Source organism: Dermacentor variabilis, chromosome 4, assembly GCF_050947875.1.
Source record: "Dermacentor variabilis isolate Ectoservices chromosome 4, ASM5094787v1, whole genome shotgun sequence".
Lineage (NCBI taxonomy): Eukaryota > Metazoa > Arthropoda > Arachnida > Ixodida > Ixodidae > Dermacentor > Dermacentor variabilis.
The window spans coordinates 230899339-230924234 of record NC_134571.1 but is presented as its reverse complement, the minus strand read 5'-3'; the positions used below and the strand labels follow the sequence as shown (position 1 = coordinate 230924234).

Here is a 24896-nt window from a genome sequence, read left to right as displayed (position 1 = left end):
GTTTGCAAATTATGCTGGTTAGTGAGATGGGTCGATGTTAAGAGGGGAAGAATGCTCACCTGACTTGAATATAGGTATTACCTTGGCTACATGCTAGTCATTGGTAATTTGCCCGTTTGATAATGATTGTAAAAACAGACAGGACAAGACTGAAGAAATGCGTTGTGATGTACTCTTAAGTATCTTATTGTTAAAGCCAAGGTGGTCCGAACTATTAGTAATTTTAAGGTTCTTTAACAAGGCTAAGATACCAGCTTCATTAATAACTATTTCAGGCATGCGAATGTTGTCAAATATATTTAATTCAGAAGGTGAACCAATATCTTTGTTAGTAAAAACTAATGAAAAGGCTTCATTAAAAATCTGAGCACATTCAGATTAATCAGTTATGACGCCTTTACTGTGGGTAAGCAAAATGTCGGCATTAAAGCTAGGGTTTATGATGCGCCAGAATTTACGAGGGTTGTTGGTTAACAGCGATACCAGGTCATGATTGAAAAAGAGAATTCGAGTCGATTTTAGGAGTGACTGGTACTCTTCATCACGTTTCTTGTACTTTTCCCACATGCTCAAACGAGCATTTTTTACTGCCTGCTGATAAAATCGTTTTTTCTTACTGTTCATGCGCCGCAACTTCTGATTAAACCACAGTACACTGCAGTTGCATTTGATGGACATGAGACGCACAAATTCATTGATAAGGTTAAAAGTATCTTTAAACAAATCCCAATTTCGCTCAACAGTTCGTTAGAAATACTGATTCAAGAACTCAGCAGAGAGACAATCCAATTCAGAGTTAATTTTATCATAGTTAGCTCTGTTGTAACATCGAATTTGTTTAATAGTAGTTTTCTTTTTGTTAAAGGAACCTGAAATGTGTCCTTTTATTACGTCATGATCGGAAATGCGCTCTAAGTGAACTATGTCTGAACAAATGTCAGGATTATTTGTTAATATTAGGTCTACAATGTTGGCGGTGCTCGATGTATGGTGTGTGGGATCAGTAATAAGTTGCGATAGTGAGAAATGAAGACATGATTGAAGGTACATATGAGCTTCGCATTCACTAGCTGTGACGGATTGTGTGAACCACTGCATACTAGGGAAATTTAAATCACTGAATATGAGTAGAGTAGACTTTGGGGAACGTTTACATATTTCACGCGGTACTCGATGAAATCCGACAGAAAAGCAATCATTCATGTTAGGAGGGTGGTAGATAGCACCAATAGTTATATCAATAGAACAGCACTTTAAAGAAACCTATACACATTCGAGAAATAAACTAATCATTACCGGCACAGTCAGCAAATCATCTTATATTGCCAAGAGCACACCACCTCTTCTACGATTTGATCTATCAGATAAAAAAATATTGAAACATGTTTCGCTGAAAAAAATTATTATCTGGTATAACATCAGTGAGCCCTGTTTCACTTAGTGCTATTAATGATGCGGAGCATGAGTCAATTAGTGAAGATATTTCGGCACTCTTTGGTTTGACCCTTCTGATGTTAGTGTAAAGGAAAAAAATTGTTTTATCGGTATTATACATTGAAGTGAAGATTTGAGAAGGATGGGAAACTGGGGGGGGGGTTGTCTGATCTGAGATAAAAACAGGAGCATGTCATTCGTCTGTGGATCGCTGAGATACACAAATTACGTGTCCAGCCTCACTGTCCCACACATAGGCATCATTATTAATGTGAAGCTTATTAGAGACGAGGCGAATGTGGTGTCCGTCCTTCCTTACGGATTTTGCGTACCGCCACAGGTGACGGTGCTTCACTCGGACAGACTTGGAATAATCACAAGCAATGCTGAAGCCTGTTTCTGAGCCTGGAGACGTTTCCTATCACAGATTCAACTTCTTTATTGTAAAAAATAGCAATGACTGGCCTCATTTTACTCGTCAAAAAGCAGCCCAAACGATGCGGTCTCACGATCGAGGTTACCAAGACTTCAAGTTTATTAGAACAAAAGTCACGCACGAGCTGCTCCGAAGCTGCCCAAGTTTCTTCAACTGTATCGGGAATGCCCCCCCCCCCCCCCAAAAAACAAACATTTGACTGTCTAGACCAATTTTCCAGAGCGTCGATTCTGTCTTGCATTTTTCTAGATAAGGTGTTAACTGAGACTGTGCAGATGGTGCCAATTCAATTTTCAATTCTAATTCAACAACACGCTTCGTTAGCGAATCCAACTCATGTTTAGTCTAATATGGATGTTAAGAACCTTATTTAATGATTCCAAGACTGTAGTGTCGCTAGTTTCCAAGCGTTGGACCACAAGAGTCAAATTGTCTAACTTGTCCTCCTGTGCCTTGGTCATGGGATCGGAATTTGGAATTTCACCAACGCTTTCCATGACTCCATTCTCGTGACTTTTTCTTTCATGTGGTTGTAACTATCAAGACTTGTGGCTCCTTTTGATTCAACGTCGCCACCAAGAAGTAGGAGGTGCCAAAGGTACACTAAAGCAGCGCGACTACTGGGCTTCGATTTTCTGCTTCTGGCTACCCGTGGGTTGCCAGAGCCAGCCAGAGTGCCTTCGTTTTTCTCAGGTTGCTCCGCCCGCCGCGCCACGTACTTCTGCCGGGCGTTTGTTTTGCTCTGGCTGGACAGTTTTGGCTACCCGCGGGCTGCCAGAACCTGCCAGGACGATTTTGGTCTGGCTGCTCTGTGAAATTTCTCTAGCTAGCAGGCGACTAAAAGAGGCGATGGGCGCTCGCCGCCATCTTTGCGGGGGCTTCACGGATTGCAACGCGGGCGCTTGACTTAAATTTACCTCGCTCAGCCAACTGTGTACGGTCATCTTCGGATTTCTTTACTTCTAGCTATATCTTTTTAGGTGCTCGCAATGCGGAAGGTGCTAACGCTCCCTTCCGCATTGCGATGCGGTGTGATACGAGCAGTGGTGAACCGTTTGAAGCTTTTGTGTATGTGTGTGTGTCCCCTGAAGGCTTCTTTGTGGCAGTGATCAGCACGCCACGCTGCACTCGCATGCGTGCATGTTATCTGCGTCGTGTTCCACGCAAGTTGTAGACGCTCATTCACACATTGCGGTACATTTTAGGTTCGTCTTTCTCTGGTGGCGTTCCTTTTCACATATCTCACATATGTATGCGGAGATATCTCCTTTTTCTGCAGTTAGCAAAGGCTCTGCAGCTAGCCCGTGTTCGCTCCATCTCTCCATCGTATTCTTGGGCGGCAGCTCGAAACCGATGTTTGTTCGAACTGCCAGCCGTTGATGTAAGCATGCACTGGTTGAGTAATAGGCACACGTACATTAGATACAAGTACGTTGCCTTATTGCTCTCATGATTGCGACCAATGTTGCTTTTCATGTGAAACTTTTCACTGGTCACAGGCGGCATGCATTTTCATGTGCCAGCCACGTCCCCAGCTGCTTAGGGTCAAAATAAGGAGCACCATGAGCCACAACAAACTTTCTGAAATCGAAGCCCAAGCAGGTCGGCACGAAACTTTATGCGTATGAGACGTCCCCAATATCCTGCTTTTTCATGTCTTCTGAAGTGATGACGCAATGCCAACTCATCAATGTTGCTGGTGGGCGACGTGATCGCTGCGAGCAGGGATCCTCGAGCTATCGCTTTCGAGTATACAATCACTTAGGCACGATTTCGCGCCTTGTCATCGGACGCGCCGGAGGTCATCTGTTGCGCTGCAAAAGGTGAGGTTGGCCCAGTGCGCGTCCTTCGCCGAGTCAGGCGAAATCGCGTGAACGTGATTGTATCCCTTAATGCAGCTATATATTTTCAAGGTGGCAACGCATAAATGGGCCAACTACGCCGAGCGCGCGCCAGCCTCGCCGGGCGCTGCCATGCTGGTAGCATGTTTACATTCGGCCAGCTGTCCCGGCGTTCGATTTTGCAAACTTCGGGTAGGTTTGGGTTGTCTTGGGATCTCAGCCCACGTGACTTGCTATCAGGACAGGAACTAGCTGGCTACCATCTGGCTGCCAGCGGGCTGCCAGAACTCCGAAAATCGAAGAGGTCCACTTTTGAGGTAATTGGAACAAACATGGGGGGGGGGGACAAATTGTATTGTCATGTGTGTTCCTGTTCAAGAAAGGGTTTAACTCGTATTTTCCATTGTTCCTTTGTGTTATTACTGGCTTGATGGATCTTGTCATAGTACTGCCTTTTAGCTTATTTCAAAACATTATTGAGAGTATTACAATATGTAGAGTATCTAGGCCTAAGTTTAGCATTAAATGGGCGTTTTTACTTTTTATATATTTTCTTTTTTCCGCATGCATCTCAAGATAGCTTGGTCAGCCGAGGATTGTGCTTGGTGCGGTATACTTTTTACATTTTACAGTGGTAGATGACACTTGTAGACAGTCTTTTATGACAGGCAAGAATTTGGTATAAGTGAAGTAACAAATGACGAATCTATTTTGCTGATGCAGACAAAAGATTTTTTCTATCAGGTAATTCCTTATGAAAAGTTGCGTTCTTTCGAATTGAGCTGCAGGGAAGCCAAAAGAAAATAGAGTAGTAATCAGTTATGGGAACTTGAAGGATGCCACAGTCATTGTGTGAAACAAGTTAGATAATATGTGGTCAATGAAGGTGTGCGAATTACCAGGAATGCATCTTATTGGAAGGGTTATGAGGGGTTCATAACCATAGCTGTAAAAATAGTTTATTTAATGAGTACAGTCTGAGGTGCTATCATCTAAAAGGTTGATGTTGATATCCTCCATGATGGCAACACTCTTCTGTTCCTCAACCAATGTGTTTAAGTAGTGCATCTAGTTCATTACAGAAATCTGATACTGATGACAGTTAAGGGTAGATGCAGCCAATAATAACTTTCTTTGTGCTTGGTGGAATTGGGGATGGTATTTCTATCGATACTGATTTGTAGTTTTTGCAAGAAAGCTCAAGAAGAAGCTTTAGCTTGGGCCCAACTCTGACGCGGCCTATTCAAATACATGTAAAATGCAAAAACATTTTTCTGAGATGACCCCTGGACCGATTTTAATGAAATTTATTGCATTTGAGAGAGACAGTTAAATTCTAGTGACTGTTGGAAGCGGAATTTCTATTTAGGTCCTGAAATATTCGATAGATTGGAAGAAATAGAAGCATGAAGTTTACAAATTCTTAGGTCAGCATCAGGAACAGATATCACGGTTCTGTAAGCGGCATCCATTTGATCATTGAAAGCGGACAAGTTCGATATGTCATTTTACATCTTGCGTGAATTTGTTATCTTGGTTACAAAGGTTCTGCAAAAGCTGTATTTCCATATTACTAATTTTTTTTATATTCATGTGTAACATATCAATTTTGTCCTCTTTAGATGTAGTATTAGATTCAATTCACAGAATTGTATTATCACTTTTTGTTGTTGGGTTACAGAGTTGTAAACTTGATAGTTTCGTTTTTAGAAAATTTTTGATTTTTGCCAATTTTTAATAAATTAACGACCTAACTAAAAAATTCGAAACCAACAGTCACTATATTTTAAGTTTTTCTTTTCAATCCAACAAACCTCGTCAAATTTGGTGCAGTGGTTGCCGAGAAAAACGAATTCTTCTTTTACATGTATTTAGGTAGGAGCACCCGAACTAAACCTTCCCCTTAAGATTGGTTCTCCGTTAGTAGGACACTGCAGATGAGATGAATATTGCGGCTCCACCATGGTTGCTAGATAAACGAAAGCAATGTTTGGAAGCACATGAGGGAAAAGGGATATGAGGGATGTATATCCAAAGCTAGTTTTGTGAGGGTTCGCTTGAAGCTACGAAAAGACAGTAAGAGGCTGTTGTGCTCCTGTGAATGGCGTTCAGATTGAAGGGCCATCATAGGGTATTTCGCAAAGATGACGGCTGTGAACATGCAATGGACGTCCTGTGCATTCGCTTTTGCTGATGAGGCGGTTGTTGGATTTCTGAGGGTCATGCAGGCATTGTGATTAGATCTGTGTTGATTCAGTAACTGAAGTGCGCCTGACGACGCAGCTCCGATTAGGCCTAACAAGCTAGACCGTATGGCCAGTAAGTAGGGTGGCCGTAACACCGCTGACCCATGTGATAACAGGTCACTAACTGTTGCAGAAAGCTTGTTGATAATATTGGTTGCGAAATATTGCATACGGGTTAGATTGATGGCCGTTGAAGTGGCGTTCAGGTTCACGGTCGACCAGCCAGCAACTATCATGAGCACGCGTGCCAAGTCCGTCTGTGTGCTCGCGTATGGGTAGAAAGCTCCCAACTATGCGAATCTGTGGGCATTGGAGCACTGGACTCGCATATCCAATGTGATCAGTGTGCCTTCCGGTGGCTAATTGGACCGATTTTCCCACTTGCTTCCATGCTTTTCACACATGCTGCTTTTGTAGTTCCTTCTGTTCGCACAGCGTACATCGTTTCGATCGATCTAGTCGACCTGGTCAAACCTTGTTCCGATGATCATTGTGTGCTGGTGCCTTGATGTCAATCATTGACAATGGCTGAGTCATTCACTGAACGTACTGACATTCGAAAATCAAATATTAAATATTTGATTTGTGAGTCAAATTATTGGAACGCTCACTATTCGATTTGAAATTGAATATTCAAGTATTCGCACAACCTTATTTTAATAAAAACTGATGTCGCAGCCTCGCTTGAGCATTCCATTGTCACCACTAAACTACCCTCTCATTTAGTTCCCTCACTCTATGCACAGTCCAGTTATTCCCATTGTGGATGGGAGCTGGTAGCAAGGAAAAGCAGTCCTGATGAGCACAAGTCCCTCTTGTTGGCTCCAGAGACATTCTTTGTTCAAACTCTGTCTATCACTCCACAGGTGACTTGTCGCAAGCAAACCAGTGCTTACTAGCACCTTTCACTGCTGTTACACCTGCATGACCATTGAAAACGATGCCAAAAGCAATGTCCGCTGAAGTTATGCATATGGCAGTAGTGATGCTTTTCTTTGCAATAAGCCAGCCTTTGGAGGCGAGGTTGTAAACAACACAAAGGTGATACACGAGTTGTCTGTAAACCTTGTGCTGCCTTAAGCCATGGATCTGTATTCGATCAATCACAGTTTTTGTTACTGATAAATTGGACTGAATTTCCGTGTGTGTTTGTGTGCAGACTGCTGTTTTGGACAGACTGGGGCGACGTGCCCAAGATTGAACGGGCTAGCATGGATGGTAACCTGACCACCCGAAAAGTCATTGTGCGTGAGGACATCTTCTGGCCCAATGGGCTCACCGTGGACTACGAGGCACGCAGGTCAGCCATTCCTACTCATATTGCGGCTGCACTGCCCCACCTGACAACCACTAGAAAGCTGCCATGCATACTGCCTAACCTAGATAAAACAGTCACAATTGGAGCAATAAACTTATTTGTACCCAATATTTGTTGTAAATGTGCACGTGAAATCAGACTCTGGTGATTGCTTCGGTAGGATGATGTGACGACAGCGAACATGGCCTGCTGTCATCCTTAACATCTTGAAAAAAAATGGAGCACTGGGTATGGCTTCCAGCCCATCCAAGAATAAAAGAGCATTCTTTATTCACGTGTGGCTCAAGGCACATGCAAGTGCTTTGCACTCACGATGATGATGGCATGGGATGTGATGAGGATGACGTTGCAGTTTCCACCTATGTTGCATTACTCAGCCGAAACCATTGTAGGGGTCCCATGAAGGGCTTTTGCTCGAGGGGAGCTCTGGGCCAGGCTAATGTAATGGTTCTGTTCACGCGCAACGGAAACACAGTTAAACCCCAGAATCACGAAATCGGCAGGAAAAGCAAAAAAAAAAAAATTGCTTTTACAAAAATTATGTTGTTGTGAAGACGGCACAGATAGGGATTGCGTCGCAAAACAAAACTTTGCAGTCAGCATTTTGTTAACCTAATTTTGCAAACCTTGTTTGAGGCTATGAACCACATTGCCGGCAGCACAAAGTGCGCCCCATGCATCGGTCAGCACTGGCAGCACTGCCATGGAGCTGTATTCTCAGTCGATCACTTTCGGTAATACTTTCGTGAAATTTTGTGTATTGCGGCATGGGACACAGAGCAACAGCATTTCACGTAGGCAGCAGAATTCCTCCAGCACATGTTGCCCGTAGACGCCAAGCATGAAAGCAACCATAACTCATATTCCTGAAAGCGTTTAACCAAGAATACGGCCTCTCCGTGCAAATCTATGTCTGGCGACGCCGAATCCTCACGTGATGCCTGTTTAATGGTATCGAAACCAGTGTTCTTGAAGGAAGCCATCACGGGTGGATGCATGACAGCCCACAGTGTAGTTATCATCTCAAGTGCCATAAGCAAATCCACATTGGTGGACATGGATTTCTTCGTTTTTAAAGCGAAGCTTTCTTTGCCTCTTCAACTTTCCCACTGCTGCTGCTGCTGCTGCTGCTTGGGCTGCTGTGGCTGCTGCTGTCGCGCACACCGTGTCGGGGGTTCAGTGTGTATATATAGTGTGTATATAGTGTATATATAGTGGGGTAACCGTGACTGGCGCCTCTGCGGAGACTGAGATCAGGTCGTTGGCAGAGACTGTTCAACCGGTGGGAACTGCGCGTACGGCGACGAAGGTTGACTGGCCAGATATTGCTGGATTTCTCTCGGGTGCTCTCCCTCACGTGGGCGACGAGCGCCGGGGTGATAGCCCTGGAGTCCAATTCTTCGGTAGTAGCAGGCACGGTACAAGTGGCCCGCTTCGCCACAGTGGAAGCAGAGTGGCTGATAGTCAGGCGTGCGCCACACGTCTGACTTTCGCGTATTGATTCGGGGCCTCGTGGACCCGTACATATGTGTACGTGAACCTTGGCCCTGGAAGTGGCACAGCGGTTCTTCAGAAGAAGGCGGGTTACGATGGTTCCCGGGTTGCGCAGGTAGCCTCACTGCTTGCGCATAAGTCAGTACGGGGGCGGCTTCAGGTCTGGTTTGCACGAATGGCTGTGCTGCCTGGCGAACTTCTTCGCGGACGATATCTGTGAGGGATGTTACGGTCGGTTGAAATCGCACTCCCTGTAGCCGGTCGAGCTCCTCACGCACGACACTACTTACAAGCTCTCGAAGCGCATCGGTGTCATAGGGTAACGAGAGAGAAGATGCTGATCCCAGGTTGATTTGGCGATCGTAGACCGAGGAGCGTTGTTGAAGGGCTCGCTCCATTGTTGTCGCCTCACTGACGAACTCAGCTACTGTAGCTGGAGGCCTTCGCATCAGTCCAGCAAACAGCTGCTCTTTTACTGCACGCATCAGTAGGCGTACTTTCTTCGCTTCTGTCATGCCAGGGTCAGCACGCTTGAAAAGTCGCGACATGTCTTCTACGAACATTGCTACGCGTTCGTTCGGCCTTTGAGCCCTATTCTGAAGGGTTTGCTCTGCTCGCTCTTTTCTTGCGGGGCTGCTGTACGTATCGCGTATCTGCCGTTGAAATTCTTGCCAGGTGGTGATGGATGGCTCGTGGTTAGCGAACCATGTTCGGGCAGAGTCCTCTAGGGCGAAGTACACGTTCCTTAAGGGGGGGATGAGGGGATCGGAACAAACTTTTTCATTTTTTAACTTAGAGTGATGAAATTTGGCATACAGGTTTGAAATAGCATCAAACAGACAGCTACAAAGTTTCACAATAATATCTTCAGTAGTTTTTATTTTGTCATTATTTATATATTGCTCACGTGTTGCTTGCTCGTGGAAAGTCTAGCGGGACAGCAAAATGGGTTATGGGTCTGTAAATGTTTTTAATAGTTACTAAGAAGTATAGTCTAAGTCAAGATTCTCTTAATTTCTTTTTAAATTTCTCTGCTCTTTATCTAAACGATATAGTATGCACCTTCTCTTTATGTTTAGAATGAATCATGCTCCAATTATTGTGTAATAAAAAATGGTGAGCCTAAATGGTAAATCTGAGACTGTCTTGACATAAGGCACACTTCAGCAATTGCAGCAAAACAAACAGGATTAAAATCCATGCTCCCATTGCCGTGCTATGCTTTCCACGAGCGAGGTGATAAGCCCAAAACAAACTGAGAAAACAAGCCTCAAAGTTCCATACTGGCACACACTGTCTAGAATGCTCCTGCATTGTAAAATTTGGTGTCCTTGGCAGCAGGTGACTTCTTAGCCCTCTGTCCTTTCAGAAGATGGACTTTGTGTGCCTTCTTCATTCGCTGGGAATCTTTCTCGACAGCCCGCTGAAGAGAGAGGGCACCAGGGCGCAGGCCCAATGTTGTGCACAGGTCTGAATAAGCTTTCAGACTGCCCGAGTTGTACCTTGAAATTGCCTCGTGCACTGCTGTTTCCACGGCAAACAGTGAGGCATGCTGGTCTTTTGATGCTAGTGACCATATCACTGAATGGAGACTCTCAGCCGCGTTTTGAGTTTTGCCTCCTTTGCACCGGGCCAGCAACTGAGGGTCTGAGAGGTGCTGGTACACAGGCAGAAGTGCTTCAGCAACTTTAGCTGAAAGCTTGTACGTGTGAGCTGGTGCTGGCTGCCCTTCTGCCTCAGCTGATCGGTGGTTGCACCAGCTAAGGGGGCCAGGGGGACACAGCTCATGATGGTGCTCATCATCTGTTGATGTGATGTGGTAGTACGTTGCCATTACTGCCCTTTGCATTTCCTCGACTTCTGAGTGGTTCCGCAGAGCAAGGCCATAGTAGTTCGTCAGTTTTTTGATGAGCTGCTGTGTCAGGCCCCCCTTTCCACCTAGTGGCTCTCCTTTCTTTGCCTTGGCCACCAAAGAGCGAAGTGCAGCCCCCATTCGTTTTTTCACATGATTTATGCAGTCCTCTTTAGATAGCTGTACAAAACCATAAACTTCTTCATCACATAGAGTGCGAAACATGCGGCTGCCCCCATCACAAACTATGTTTGTGTAACGTAAATAATTTCTGCTCAAGGAGCGCCTGAAGAGCTGTAGTGCAGCCTCAACCTCCATTCTTCCAGAATTCACATCAGTGTTTTTCTGGCACTGGTGTTGCTGCTTCCATTCAGCATAGTTGGGGTCACTTTCTGCTGGCTGTTGGCTGCACCCAAGGCAGAAGTTGGACAGAACTATGCAGTCCAACACAAGCCCTGTATGGAATTCAATTATACAGCCTATGCCGGTATGGGAGCTGTGGCCGCGTGTCAACCATGTGCCATCATACACTACTGTGATGTTCTTTGAAAATGTAGTCTCCATTTCAGTGTACACCTTTTTCACTGCCTCTACAGCATCTGCAAAGATGTTGTGTGCAGCTGCCGCTGCGGCAGGCTTGAAAGTCTTTTTGAGGTGCCCATCATATGTTTTGTGGTGTAACCCACGATGCGAGACATTCATGGTGGCCCAGAAGTCATTAAGAGCAGTTGGTCCTTTCCCAATGCTCTTTATTGCTTGTATAGCTCTGATGTTGACCTCAAAAGCTCTAGAGCCGCTCTTCCTTTGTGAGGACCACTCAGACTGTAGGGTACTACCACAGGAAATGCATGAAAGTACCATCTTCACAGCTAGCCCCAGTTCAGTTTCGCGGTGCACTGCTAGGCCGGGCTGCTGACAAGTTGGGCAAAGCGGGGAACCAATCAGCGAGTTCAAAGCAGCAACATGAACAAGCATAAACTCCTCTTCTGGAGGTGCGGGAATGGCATTTTCCTGTGAGCCAGTCAGCCCGAACTTGCGCTCCGTTGCTGAAACCGCGCGAAGCGATTCGCGAACTCTCGACGCTTGCAGTTCTGCAGTTTCCGCGGACACAAATCGTGTTTTCAGGTGAGCTTGAATAGTGCGACGTTCACTGGGCGAACAGTCAACACTGTGAAGAGCGGCAAGGTCGGCCGCCGGCGCATCCGCGGCAGCGAGCGTGCGCCCGCGTTGCAGCTCCGTCGAAGCGCCGGAACTCGTCGATGGCATGGGACTGCCTTCACTGGCGGTTGTTGGCTGCAGAGACATCTCGGCGTTGGAACGACTCACCGCGGAAGCGCGTCTCTGATGCTCTGCAGTCGGGCGGCGATGACCGCTGCAAGCCCACTCCGTGATCTGTGCTGGACGAACTTGTGACGGGACGCTCGCGTACGGCGAGACTCACTGGCATGTCGATCGTCACCGGTGAAGTAACACTGCGCCCGCGCTTCGACGGCGAAAGATCATGGTTCGTCTCACTATCGCTGGCTGGTGCTCGACTCTGCGCAAGATCTCGCAGCACGTTGGGCGAGAGATCGCACAGCACGTTGGGCGCGTACTCCGCCGATTCTAAACGGACGCTCTGCTCGGCCGAACCACCTGCTGACAATCGCCGCTTCTTCCTTGCTGTGACGGGCTTGCGTTTCCGCTTCCCGTAGGCATGCTTCGTCCGGCACTTCTTTTCGAAGGTGCGCGGATCCATTGCACATGGTCGAAGTCCTCGAAACACAAGAGAAGGAAAGGCCAGAAAGGCTTCCCAGTAGCGGACAAAAGCAGAAGCTCCTTGCGCTCCTTGCCTCAGCCGCCATTACGGCGTGGCGTCGGCCAATGAGGAGGCGCTTTACAACGAGCCGCGGCGCAAAGCCAATCGGGGCGCGGCAGCCATTGGCTGCTCCGTGCTGCCACCCTCCTGTTTTTCTTTTTTTGTGCACTTGCTGGCTTGCAGGGGAGGAAGGGAAGGGTTGGGACAAAGAGTCAGAGTCGGGTTTTCCAACGATACCAAAATGGCGGCGCTCTGTGGCGGGAAAGCCGAGCAGTCGCGCCTTGAACTTCGCGGCTTTTTCGCGATTTTGGGCGGATGTGTGGACGCTGGCACCGACAAATATATTTATTTTCAGTGCTTAGAGTTTGTTTTTCGGTGAAATATTTCAGTACAAGATAGAAATGATGCTGTAGATTCTGAAAAGCGTACTTTTCAAAAATCGTTTTTTTGCGAAAATTGCGATCTGATCCCCGCTTCCCCCCTTAACTTTTTCCGCTCGTCCCAATAATTGACGTCAGCCACACGATTGAAGTCGTCGAGCCAGTCTTCCACGTCCTCAAAAGGCTCACCATGGAACGGCCGCGGCCAGCGTGGGGTGTCGAGAAGCAGCGACGCAGGAGGCTGTCCCATACCGTACGTCTCCTGTGTCTGGCTTGCAGTTGTGGTGGACATCCTCGGCAGATCTTGCAGGCCGTATTCCGGAGGCAGTCTTTGAAGCCGTCGGCTTTTGCGTGGGTTGTCCGCTCCCTGTTCTTGGGGGTCAGAGTACATAGACGCGTACCCAGCACCTCCACCAGTTTGTCACAGACAAAGCCACAAAAGACTTCGGTCGATGCTAGAGATCTTTTATATAAGTTGCTGTCCTGGCACCTTCGTTGTTCTCTTCTTCTCGGAGCCACCCAACATGCCTAGCATGTGGCACCGAATTGCACCGAGTGGCTGTCAGCTGTGCCGAGGTCATGGCAATATATATATATATATATAGGTTCAGTGTGTATATATAGATGACAGTCGCGAATAAGAGAGAAAAGGGGATGGCAAAAACTCGTTTTCACCCCACTGCGTCGAATGTGCACAATGCCCTCTGAAGCTCCCTGGCCGTCGCCACATTAGCTGCTTGACAGCTGTAATTATCCATGACTCCCCTCAGAAGCATTGCAGAAACTGCAGCGCTGCTTCCCTTTCTACTAGTGTGCGAGGCCAGAGGAGACGTAGATAGAACTGTAGAGAGAAGAGGAGACGAAGGAGAGGGAGGAGAAAAGGCAGTTCCCATATAAGAGAGGGAGTAGGTGACGCGAGAAGGCAAGGAAACTCAACTATACGACAGTGGTTGTGGATAAACACGATAAGCTTAAGTTCAAGTTACGGTACAGTACGTTGCTGCTATTTCTGAAAAATAAACGCCTTGCAAATATGTCAAGTGGGCAACTTATGCAAGGCGTGCAGACGCAGAGCTGCATTAATTAAAGCACACTGCAGGGTCCAGGAGACACTACGGAAGCGGTCGACTGCAAAACCAACACTTCTGCACTCGCCGCATTAGCTTTGGGGCTATGGCATTGCTAGAGGTCGGGGGATTTGATCCCAATCGCGGCAGCCGCATTTCGATGGGGGCGAAATAGAAAATGCACATGCACTTAGATTTTGGGACATGTTAAAGAACATCACGGTGTCAAAATTAATCCAGAGGCCGCCACTACGGCTTGCCTCATAATCTGATTGTGGTTTTGACCCGTACAGCCTCATAATCCAATTCAAGTTTAATACTTCTGCCGCAATGCAATGTGCCATGTGAGGAAATGACAATGCTCAACCCTCTGAGAGGTTATTAAATATGGCGCACAACAATGCCTCAAGCAAACACTTCTCCCTGTGTGTTCTGTGTACTATGAAGACAAACAGCAGTGGTGCACGCAAGGTAATGTTTAACATCAATTCACCACTCTCGTGTTAGCCTAAACGTTGAAGAAATTAAGCTTTAGCCGTCAACATCACCTCTAATTATCGTCAATCAAAGCATGCAGCACGGAAAGCTTCGCTTACGTCGATTCCCACAGTGCATGGATCTGCATAATTTTTGTTGCACTTTTCTCATTGAGCTGTAGAGTGCTGGGTATGCACATGTCGGTAGACATGCGGCTGTGCCATTTGAAACGGGTGATCAACAAACAACATGGCTGCCATCACGTGATTCCAGCGCACACGGTTGCTTCCGGCACAGGGTTGTTTTTGCAAACAAAAATTACGGCAGAACTGGTCTCATGATGATGGTCAATAATAATGCAATTAACATCAACAGAGTGCAGAACCTGGTCTTTTGGTTTATCTATTGTACCTATTTGCGTTTCTCGAGCGTATCAGTTCTTCCCGATAGAGCAAAGATGAAAAAACTCGGATCATCGTAGAATGGTATCCAGATTAAAATTTATCTATCAGCTTTACCATGGTCACTTTAAAATACTGCGTGAACGTCGCATAACAGAGCCGCCAATGCGCTTTGACTGTACACAACACAACAAAACAGTTACGTAACCATTCAGTTACCTTGACATGCATCAGTATTCCCCGTTTCCTCATGCTACAGGGAAACTTTGTTAACCCGTAGTTGACCGGAGCTGGGAAAAAGTATGTACTAAACCATAGTACTGCTTAACCGAAATAGCATGAGATTGCCCACTTACCTGTCAAAAACGGAACTCAAAGAGAGTGCCATGAAAGGAAAAAAAAAAAAAAAACATGCTGTATTTATTCACTTCGTGCAACAAAAGTGTTATTTTCGTTTGATGCCGCGGTGGCCTAGCAGCGACGACAGCGGCCTCAAACTTACTGAAGCTGCGAGCCAGCATTTCAGCCAGCCCCCTCTTCTTGGCAAACATTCGCATGGCAGATTCCTTGTTGGCGTTACATATTCTCCGTGCATGCGCGCGGTAGCGCTGCAGAAGTCTCATGGTGCCGTTTTCATTGTGGGGTGCTGTTCTTGTCGCGACGATTGCATTTGTGAGGCTGACGTAATGCGCAGCTTCTGCCACTGTCGGGCCTGAATCGCCCGTGCTGTCGCTTTCCGTGTCGTCCTCATCACTGTTGCTAGTCGACACTTCAGCAACAACAGAGGCAACGATGGTGAAAAGTCGAACCTCGTAGCAGACATCTCTTCGCGGTCGCAGCAGTGCTGCCGAGCAACTTCTTTGCATTCTAAATGCCACACACTGTTGTCAACAGCAAATCCCTGTAGCGTGCCAGCGCCGACTTCTTAGTGTCGCGTTCGATAGCACGAACATGTCATGAACAATGTCTAATTTTTCTTCTATGCTGAGCACTCGGCATCTTTTTTTATCCGAGCTTCTGCATAGCGCGAGTCCTTGGTTGCACAATGCCATGATGCTCTCTGGCATGGCGCCGAAATGATGTTCAGTTCAGTTCGGTTTATTTTCTTTAACAACCCCCAATTTCAGGGGTATCACATAAGAGGCGGGTGCAAGATTAGAATTTACACTCATTCAAGTAACCTAAGCGCACATATATATACAGTAAAACCTCGTTAAACCGTACCCGCTTAAACAGTAGTTTCGTTTTAAAAGTAATAAAGTCAAATCCCCGACTCAGCGGCCATTGAACATAATGTGTTTTGTATCTGCATAAACCGTACCACCTTATTGTATACATATCGGTTAGCACGTAGTGTTTCCACTTTTCATTGCGCAAACACAGCAGTGCGGCGTCTCCATCGGGCGGCCTGGTAGAACAACAAGCTTCAGAAATCAAAAGAATGGCCTCCAAGTGCCCTGTGTGTTTGCGCGTGAGGCCACATCAACATCATTTCAGTGCTGTGCCAGAGAGCATCGTGGCGTCATGCAACCAAGGACTCGCGTCATGCCGAAGTTCGGATGAAAAAGACGCTGGGTGCTCAGCATAAAAAAAAAAAAAATTAGACGTCGTTCGTGCTATTGAACGTGACACGAAGAAGTTGACACTGGCATGTGACAGGGATCTGCTGTTGACTACGGTGTGTGGCAATTTGGAATGCGAAGTAGTTGCTTGGCAGCGCTGCTGCGACCGCGAAGAGATGTTGGCTATGAGGTTCGACTTTTCGCCATCGTTGCCTCTGTTGTTGCCGAAGTGTCGACTAGTGACAGTGATAAGGATGACATGGGAGGCGACAGCACGGGTGGTTCAGGCCCGACAGTGGCAGAAGCTGCGCGTTACGTCAGCCTCATGAATGCAATCATCGCGACGAGAACAGCACCCCACAATGAAAAAGGCGCCCCGAGACTTCTGCAGCGCTACCGCTCGCATGCACGGAGAATACCGTATTTACACGATTGTAAGTCGACTCGAATGTAAGTCGACCCCCCCCCATATCGCTTGACCGGAAAAAAAAAATAAGAGAGCATACCCGAGGGCGCATTTGATAGCGAATATTTATTAGTAGCTGACATGGTCACTGGACTACTCGTCTTCACTAGTGCTGCCATCGTCATCGTTGCTGCGGTCCCACAGCGCGTCGTGGTCCAGCGAAATTTCAAATTTGGCAAACTACCGCACCAGGACATCTTGCAGAACAGCAGCCCACGCCAAATGCACCCAACCACACGCAGCTATCAGGGAGGCTCTTTTGACAGGTCCGGTTGGCGTAATTTCGCAGTCTTCTGCCGCCAGCCACTCGCTGTACTCACGGTGGAGCAGAACCTTAAAATTAAGGCGGAGGTCCGGGCTTATTTCATGACCACGTCACACTTCACTGGCAGGGACCGATCACACATTTCAGCAATGTATGCCGCAAGCTTAGCCTACAGCTCCGGAAAGCATCCATACTTCGGCATGTGGGAAATTTCTCACTTGCCGTCACACAGGTGAAAATTTCGCTTCGCTGCAGTCGCCACTGTCACACCACCTGTTTAGAAACATCGAAATTACGGCCCGCTGCGCAGTGCTTTGTTTCTTCGGCGTAAAGGATGGCAGCCCTCTTGAACGCTGCTTTGAACGAGTACCGAACGATTAGTGGGCCTGGAGCACTCATGACGACTGGGGAAGCATAGAAGTAGCACGTAGCCGGCAGTCAAGTGGAACGCGTCAAACCAATACCAATGCCTTTGAATAGAGAAAGAGAAACTCGCGAGCGGTGTCTGCTCTTCCATGAACTACCAATACTCCCCGCAATTTTTGTAGGAAACTCTATGCCCGCAAGCACCGCCATTCTAAGGGTGCCGCCGCAAATGAGAACAGTAGCGCTTCCATCAACTATCGACACTCCCCCATGAGTGTTGCATGCACTGTAAGACTCTCAAAAATGTTGAAAAACCCTTCCGAAAAGCGAACAAACATGCGGGATAGCGAAAAGATACGGGTAGGGCCATAGAGCAAACATAAAATTGTAACTACGTTGTAGCTCCAGTTGGTATCGCTTTTTTTGGCGGGGACATGTTTTGGTTTCGATTGTAAGTTGACCCCTCAACTTCAGACTTTCAAATTTAAAAAAAGGGGTCGACTTACAATCGTGTAAATACGGTACGTAACGCCAACGAGGAATCTGCCATGCAAGTGTTTGCCGAGAAGGGGGGCTGGCTGAAAAGCTGGCACGCAGCTTCAGTAAGTTTGAGGCCGCTGTCGTCGTGCTAGGCCGCCGCGGCATCCAACGAAAATAACACTTTTGTCGCGCGAAGTGAATAAACACTGCATGTTTTTTTTTCCCCTCTCTCCGAGTTCCGTTTTCAACAGGTAAATGGGCGATCTCATGCTAATTCGGTTAAACAGTACGACCGTTTAGTACGTACTTCTTCCGGGCTCCGGCCAACTACGGTTTAACGAGGTTTCACTGTATAATGATAAATGATAACACGTCCAAAACTTGCATTGGAAAATCTTCATTGTGTAACGAGCGCGGCAGGCGCGGCATCAAAGGGAGCAGCCACCGCCGCCTGCGCAGCAGCCAATGGCAGGTGCGCTTTAGCCTGCGGGATTTGAACGAGCTGCTCTGGCCAAGCAGCGCTTCGCATCGCATGGTGGGAAAACGCTAATAGCGTCTCAACTGCGCCGACAATGCCGTTCTGCACGGTGGCAAATAAGAGACAAAGAATTCACAGTCAAAACGACACCAAGATGGCGTGGGCAGGCCGCATGGGCCAGGAATGGCGTGCGCGCTAAGTTTGACTTCATTTCGGCATTTGCGCGTGTTTTGTGGGCCGCGGTGGCCTCAAAAGTAGCGTTTTTTTTGTACTGTGGGGATGAATTAGGTGCACACAATTACAGAACAAGTAGTTTATGAGACATACAAGCCAAAAATATTGTTTTTCAAAAATCGACTTTTTCGCGATTTTTCTATTTTCGAGGGCCGCGTCCCCTCTTAACGCAATGTACAAGTGGACGCAGGTTTTCAACTCTAGAAGCTTTAGGTGATTGCGTTATCAAGATATTTCGTTACGTGGAAGATTACCTGATTTTCTGCAATAGGGAAGAATTCGATTCCGCTGCTATCTCAGTAAGTGAGCAATTTAAACTTTATGGCCTCATAATCAGAAAGGGGTTTTGGCACGTAAAACCCCATAATTTAAACTTTATGGAGGAGGATTAAAGTTTACCAAGGAATTTCCTCAGCAATGCGTAATTCAGTTTCTAGACATTTCCTTGGTCTTCGAAAAAAATCCTGTTTGTTGGCAGTACTCCCCAAGATCTTTGAAGCCGTTGTTAAAGTTTCAATCCAAACAATCCAAAGTAGTAAAAAACGGAATTGCCATGTCATGCTTTAAGTCTTCTCTCACCAGATCCTGCATGCACAAAATGAGCGCCAGTTTTAATGCGCAGGTCCGGCGCCTATTAGAAGCAGGTTATCCTAGCTTAGCGGTGGCCACTGTGGCTGAGCGCCTCAAGAAATCGGTTTCGAGGGGAACGGACGTGATTACAGAAACCAGTAATAGCAAAAAAAGAGTAGTGGCTATTCCGTACATTCATTCAGTGTTGCACAGGCTTAAAGAAGTTTCAAGTAGATATGACGTTAATGTTGCTTTCACTGCTCCCAATAAGCTAGGTAAGATATGCGCTGCCGTGCAGAGGAAAAAGGAGCAGGTGAAAGGCAAAAAAAGAACAGATATTTGTCCAGTGAAGCACAATAATAACAACAGTTTTAATGACTGTCATATGGGTGTGGTTTATAAAGTCCCCTTTAACTGTGGCCAGTTCTATGTAGGGCAAAGGGGCGATGTATCAATCAGAGGCTAATGGAACATAAAAGGTCGTTAACTGGTGGATCGCCTTCTAATCGTTCCCTACATTGCCAAGATTGTAACTGCATGCCAGTGTTAGACGAATGCGCGATATTGCACAAGCACAAGAATGAAGATGTGTCTTATGGTAGAGGCATGGCATATCTATAATGGTGGAAGTACATGCGTGAGTCAGCCTTCGATTACAGCTATCTTTCATGTAGACTGGCACATGTATTTGACTGACACGTGGTGGTACCATTCCAGAGCTTGCGCAGATGAGTTTTGTGTCTTCTTTCTTTTCTTCGCCTCAGTGCTTCCTTCAGTTGACAGTCAGCATTTGTGTTGTCCACTTCTCTTGTGTCCCGTCTGCACGCCTCATCTTTTTTGCATAAAGATATTACTCCTTACTATTCAAACTGGATTAAGTAATTTTTTTGTTTCAACATGCTTACTAGAGAGTGACAGCATCGCTCAACATGGTGGCAGCCTGTCTTGACATAAAACAAGGTTCTGGCTCATTCAGGGAATTTTGCAAAGGTGCTCAGGGAAAACCTGGAAAACTCAAAGAATTTGGAAATGTCAACTTGGTAGGCACCCTGCCTTCGTGCTGCCTCACTTCAACGCGAACTAAGCGGCGAAAACGCAGTGCAAATGAAGCTATCAGCACTCGCACTCTCCCCATCGCAGATGACTTTCAGGATAGGCCGCACCATATGCTGCAGTGGCCGGAGTAGAACCCTCCCCTCCCCTCCCCCACTTGTTCCTTGTGGCAACACCCTCTCGACTAAGCAAGGCCTCTCCACTCCTCCGTGACGTCATCACTACGACGAGCGCAGGAGTTCGGGTTCTTCATGAAGGGAGGTTGCTATGCGCTCGTTTGTTCTCGTGTATCTGCAGCGCCACGTGAAATCATTCTCTGAAGATTTTGGCCTCATGATTTATGATCATGTATATGTATAATGTAATTTCCGGTATACAGTCCGCGTTCGATAGCTTTAAAAACTGAGTATTAGCAGTTTTTGGATTATGAATATATGTTTGCTATTCAGTGTTTTTTACTATCGCCTAATATTGCCCGAAAGTCCGCACATTTACTTTTATTTCTTGGGGGGGGGGGGGGGGGGTATTGATTCTCCGCTGTGCCTTTACATACACCTTTATTTTTATAATAATAGCTCATTGCTTGGCGTGGACTCAGTAATTATTGTCTGGCAAAAATTTAACCCTGTGGTCTATCACTGACCGGGGACTGTTTACCAGGAATTTGGCTACTACTTGCTACTACTTGTATGCTCTCTCTACCAAATACGTACGCTGCCTCCAAAAAAAAGAAAGACATTGCCATAAGTTATGACTCTTATTATAGCTTACAGCTCTATGCATGTATCTGAATCGAGTAGTTGCCTTTCAATTTGATAATAATTAAGCAAGCTGCGTTAGGTACAAAAGATATGTTTATTACAGTGTACAAGTATTCAGAAAACTTTTACAGGTGTTACAAAAAGTCAAGACGAAGAATCAAAACAATCAAGATTTCAAAGTGCTTTTGCTTGTACATGACGCGTTCCTATTTTTGCAATAGTTTTTCAGGAGAATGTTTGCTGCTGTGCTAAGAATGTGATGCATAACCAAATTAGGGCTATGACCACTTTCACATTCATTGAAACTGTCATCGTCTTTTATTAGGTTAGTAGCCATTGTGAAAAGGGCTTGCCTTTGGTTCGATAGAGAATGGAACCACACAGCACACTTTTTTAACTTCGCAGCATGTCCAGGACATTACAGCAGTCATTACAGCATTCACTACTGGAGGCTGTGGGAACTTGAGTCTTCCACGATTCATGTCTGCTATAGTCTCTGCATTTTCAATTGTGATCTCATCTTCTACCAAATTTGCTTGACACGCAGTACATGCAAATTTTTTAAGTGCCGCATGGGCACAGTATCAGGCCACGTATGTTATAGCTGGAAAATTTTGTGCTTGTCCTTGTCGTTTACTTCAATGCTGAAGTTCTGTAGAATGACCTCGTCAATGCTGACTGCAGGTGTCCCTGAATACATGTCTGATAGCTCCAGGGCTTTTTGCAGCCGAAGCTTGCTTTCGGATTCAAACACTTGTCTGATAGATACATGGTACTGCGACCTGGCAAGCTGCCTATACTTGCCAAATGTTTCTTTCAAGCAGTCCGTTTGGAATTTCCCCAGGAGTAGGTAGTCGAATCTATGGTCTTCAAGGCAATAGCTGATGATCTTGACCAAGGCTTCCGTAGTGAGATGCAAGGTGTAGAGGTCGCCACATTTCAGCCCCATTTGTTAGGCTGCCACCAGAGTGTGGCGCCCCCTGTGATCTGTGTGTGTCTATATATGTTCGGGCCCAATAAAGGAGGGGCATTCCCTTTTCGTCCAAGCAAGTGGTCGCACGTTTCGGTCCGTCCCTGCGTGCTCGTGCGCCGCGCGGCACCAACCACGCGACATGGTGTCAGAAGCGGCCGGATAACGCCCCCCTGCCTTAGCCCTCACCTCATAGGAAGGCACCAAGATGTCCCTCGAGACCGGCGGGCCGCCAAAACTGTACGGCGTCAACTTCCAGCCGCCGGCACCGTTCGACTTCGCGAACCCGCCAACGTGGGCGACATGGCTCAGCCGCTACGAAGACTACGCAGTGGTTTCAGGACTGACGAAAGCGTCGGAAGACATGCAGGTACGCTCGCTACTGTACTGCATGGGCCCGGAGGCCCGCCCGCTTCTCGAGACTTTCTCGCTCTACGCCCAGTCGCTCGCTTCATACCAAGCCGTTGCCACCCGCTTCACTGAGCACTTCGTGCACCCGGCAAACGAGCTTTACGAATCGTCACGGTTCCACAGACGCGTTCAGCTGCCCGACGAAAGCGTCGACACGTACTACGCAGAACTGCGCAGGATGGTCAAGCACTGTAACTATCCGTCTGCTGCTGTCGAGGAAAGGCTCGTACGCGACCGGTTCGTCGTCGGCCTCCGCGACTCCCGTCTCTCGGACCAGCTGTGCCGGAACGCGAAGTTGACACTACAGGACGCCTGGACACAAGCCCGTCAATCCGAAGACGCCGACAGGCAAAAGGCGTTGCCCCAGAACTGCACCGAGCACTCCCGCGAGCTCAACCTCGACGCCGCAAAAGCTAGCAAGTTCCCCTCTCGCCGCCGCTCCGCCGCTAAGCCTCGTTCGCCGCAGTCGCTAGCAGAGCGCTCACGCGAGCCGTCCAATTCTGCGGCCGCGCGCCTCACCGACGTTCAGACTGCCCGGCCCGTCGCTCCACCTGCAACTTCTGCAAAAAGAAAGGCCACTTTGCCGAAGTATGCCGCTCGCGGAAGTTCAAGCAGTACAAGCTCAGCTCCGTTCACCTGCACGCCGTCGCGACGCCCGCCTCGGCAAAGTTCGTCGACGTCACCGTTGACGACTACACAGCGCAGTTCAAGGTCGACTCCGGAGCCGAAGTATCTGCTGTTCCCAGCGATTTTCCTACCTTGCCTGCCACACTCGACCAAGTCGACACTCTGCTCACTGGCCCGGGAGGACAGCCACTGCGCGTGCTGGGCTCGTATATGGCACGACTTCAGTGGCAAGGGAAAACAAGCTGTCAGCGCCTCTACGTGATCCAGTCTCTCACTGTGCCTCTTCTGGGACTGCCAGCGCTCCAAGCTCTCCAAGTAGTTCGGTTTCTTGATCAACTCAAAACTTCAAAAGCGACGCTGCACGCCGAGCTCTTCAATGGATTGGGAACCCTCAAGGACGAATACAACATCCGGTTGAAACCCGATGCCGTACCTTTCTCGCTAAGCGTACCTCGCAGGATCCCCATTCCGCTGCTCGAGATTGTCCGCCGCGAGCTGGACAAATTGGAAAGCGCAGGCGTGATCCGTAGGGTCGACAAGCCAACACCATGGTGCTCGGGTCTCGTCGTCGTCCGGAAAGGCGATGGTTCCTACCGCCTCTGCGTCGACTTAACACAACTCAACAAGGTCGTCCTTCGTGAAAGACATATTCTGCCAACTGTCGAGCAAGTCCTTGGCCTCCTCGGCGATGCAACAGTTTTTTCGAAGCTGGACGCGACCGCAAGCTTCCACCAGGTGAAGCTCACTGAAGACTCCCAAGAGCTTACGACATTTATCACCCCATATGGCCGATACTGCTTCTGCCGGCTCCCCTTTGGCATCACCTCCGCACCCGAGTACTTCCAAAAGCAGATGGCAAGAATCCTGGAGGGCCAAGAAGGAGTCGCCAATATGATAGACGATATTTTGGTTTTTGGACACACCCGCCAGGAACATGACGCCAGACTGAGCCAGGTGCTATTTCGCCTTGCAAAAGCAGGTATCACATTGAACCAGGACAAGTGTCGTTTTGGGGTACCCGAGGTCTCCTTCCTCGGAGTTGTCGTCTCGGCACAGGGCATCAGGCCAGATCCGGGCAAGGTCGAAGCAGTCAAAGCCATGGAAGCCCCAACGGACGTCGCTGGCATTAGAAGACTGCTCGGAATGGTGAACCATCTTGCCAGGTTCTTGCCACACATCTCGGACGTCACGGCTCCCATCAGAGCCTTACTGAACAAGTCTGCGAGTTGGGTGTGGCAGCACGAGCAAAAGGCAGCGTTTGAGAAAATCAAGGAACTCTTGACGTCAGACAGGTGCATGGCCAAGTACCACCCGTCGTACGCCACTACGGTGTCTGCAGACGCAAGCTCATTCGGACTCGGCGCAGTTTTGCTACAGACGCAACCCTCAGGAGAGCGCCGCCCAGTCGCATTCGCTTTGAGGTCAATGACCAATACCGAGCAGCGTTACAGCCAGACTGAAAAAGAAGCTTTGGCAACGACGTGGGCTATCCAAAGGTTCGACGAGTTCGTCCGTGGCATCCCCTTCGACGTCGAGACTGACCACCTGCCACTCGTTTCGCTTCTGGGCAAGATGGAACTGGACGTGTTGCCGCCTCGTATTCAGAGACTACGGCTGAAGACCATGCAATACCAGTTCCGTATGCTGCACGTGCCAGGAAAGCTGCTAGCCACAGCTGATACGTTGTCGCGCATCACCTACAAGCCACCCACTCCTCTAGACACTATCGAACTTTTTGCAGCACAGGTAGTCGGCTGCACGTCGGAAGTCTTGCCACTCAGCCCTAAAGACGTGCGACAGGCACAAGAGTCCGATGGCGAGTGCAAAGCCCTCGCTTCCTACTGCCAGAATGGTTGGCCTAAAAAGACCACGATACCACTGCACCTTACAAAGTACACCGTCGCAGACG

The 24896-nt window shown here is 47.8% G+C and overlaps 1 protein-coding gene and 1 pseudogene across 4 annotated transcripts in view; one reads left to right on the top strand and one right to left on the bottom strand.

The window, feature by feature from the left end:
* The window catches only part of arr (low-density lipoprotein receptor-related protein 6), a 466849-nt gene that overhangs the window by 76478 nt on the left and 365475 nt on the right, over positions 1-24896 (top strand). For 3 of the 4 annotated variants that reach the window (XM_075691043.1, XM_075691042.1, XM_075691046.1), the window contains exon 3: positions 7117-7257. The exons of the other annotated variant lie outside the window; for it this stretch is intronic. In XM_075691043.1, coding sequence (XP_075547158.1) covers positions 7117-7257 — 141 coding nt within the window. The remainder of the gene's footprint in view (positions 1-7116; positions 7258-24896) is intronic. 4 annotated transcript variants of the gene reach the window in all.
* On the bottom strand, positions 21146-21928 carry LOC142577679 (uncharacterized; annotated as a pseudogene).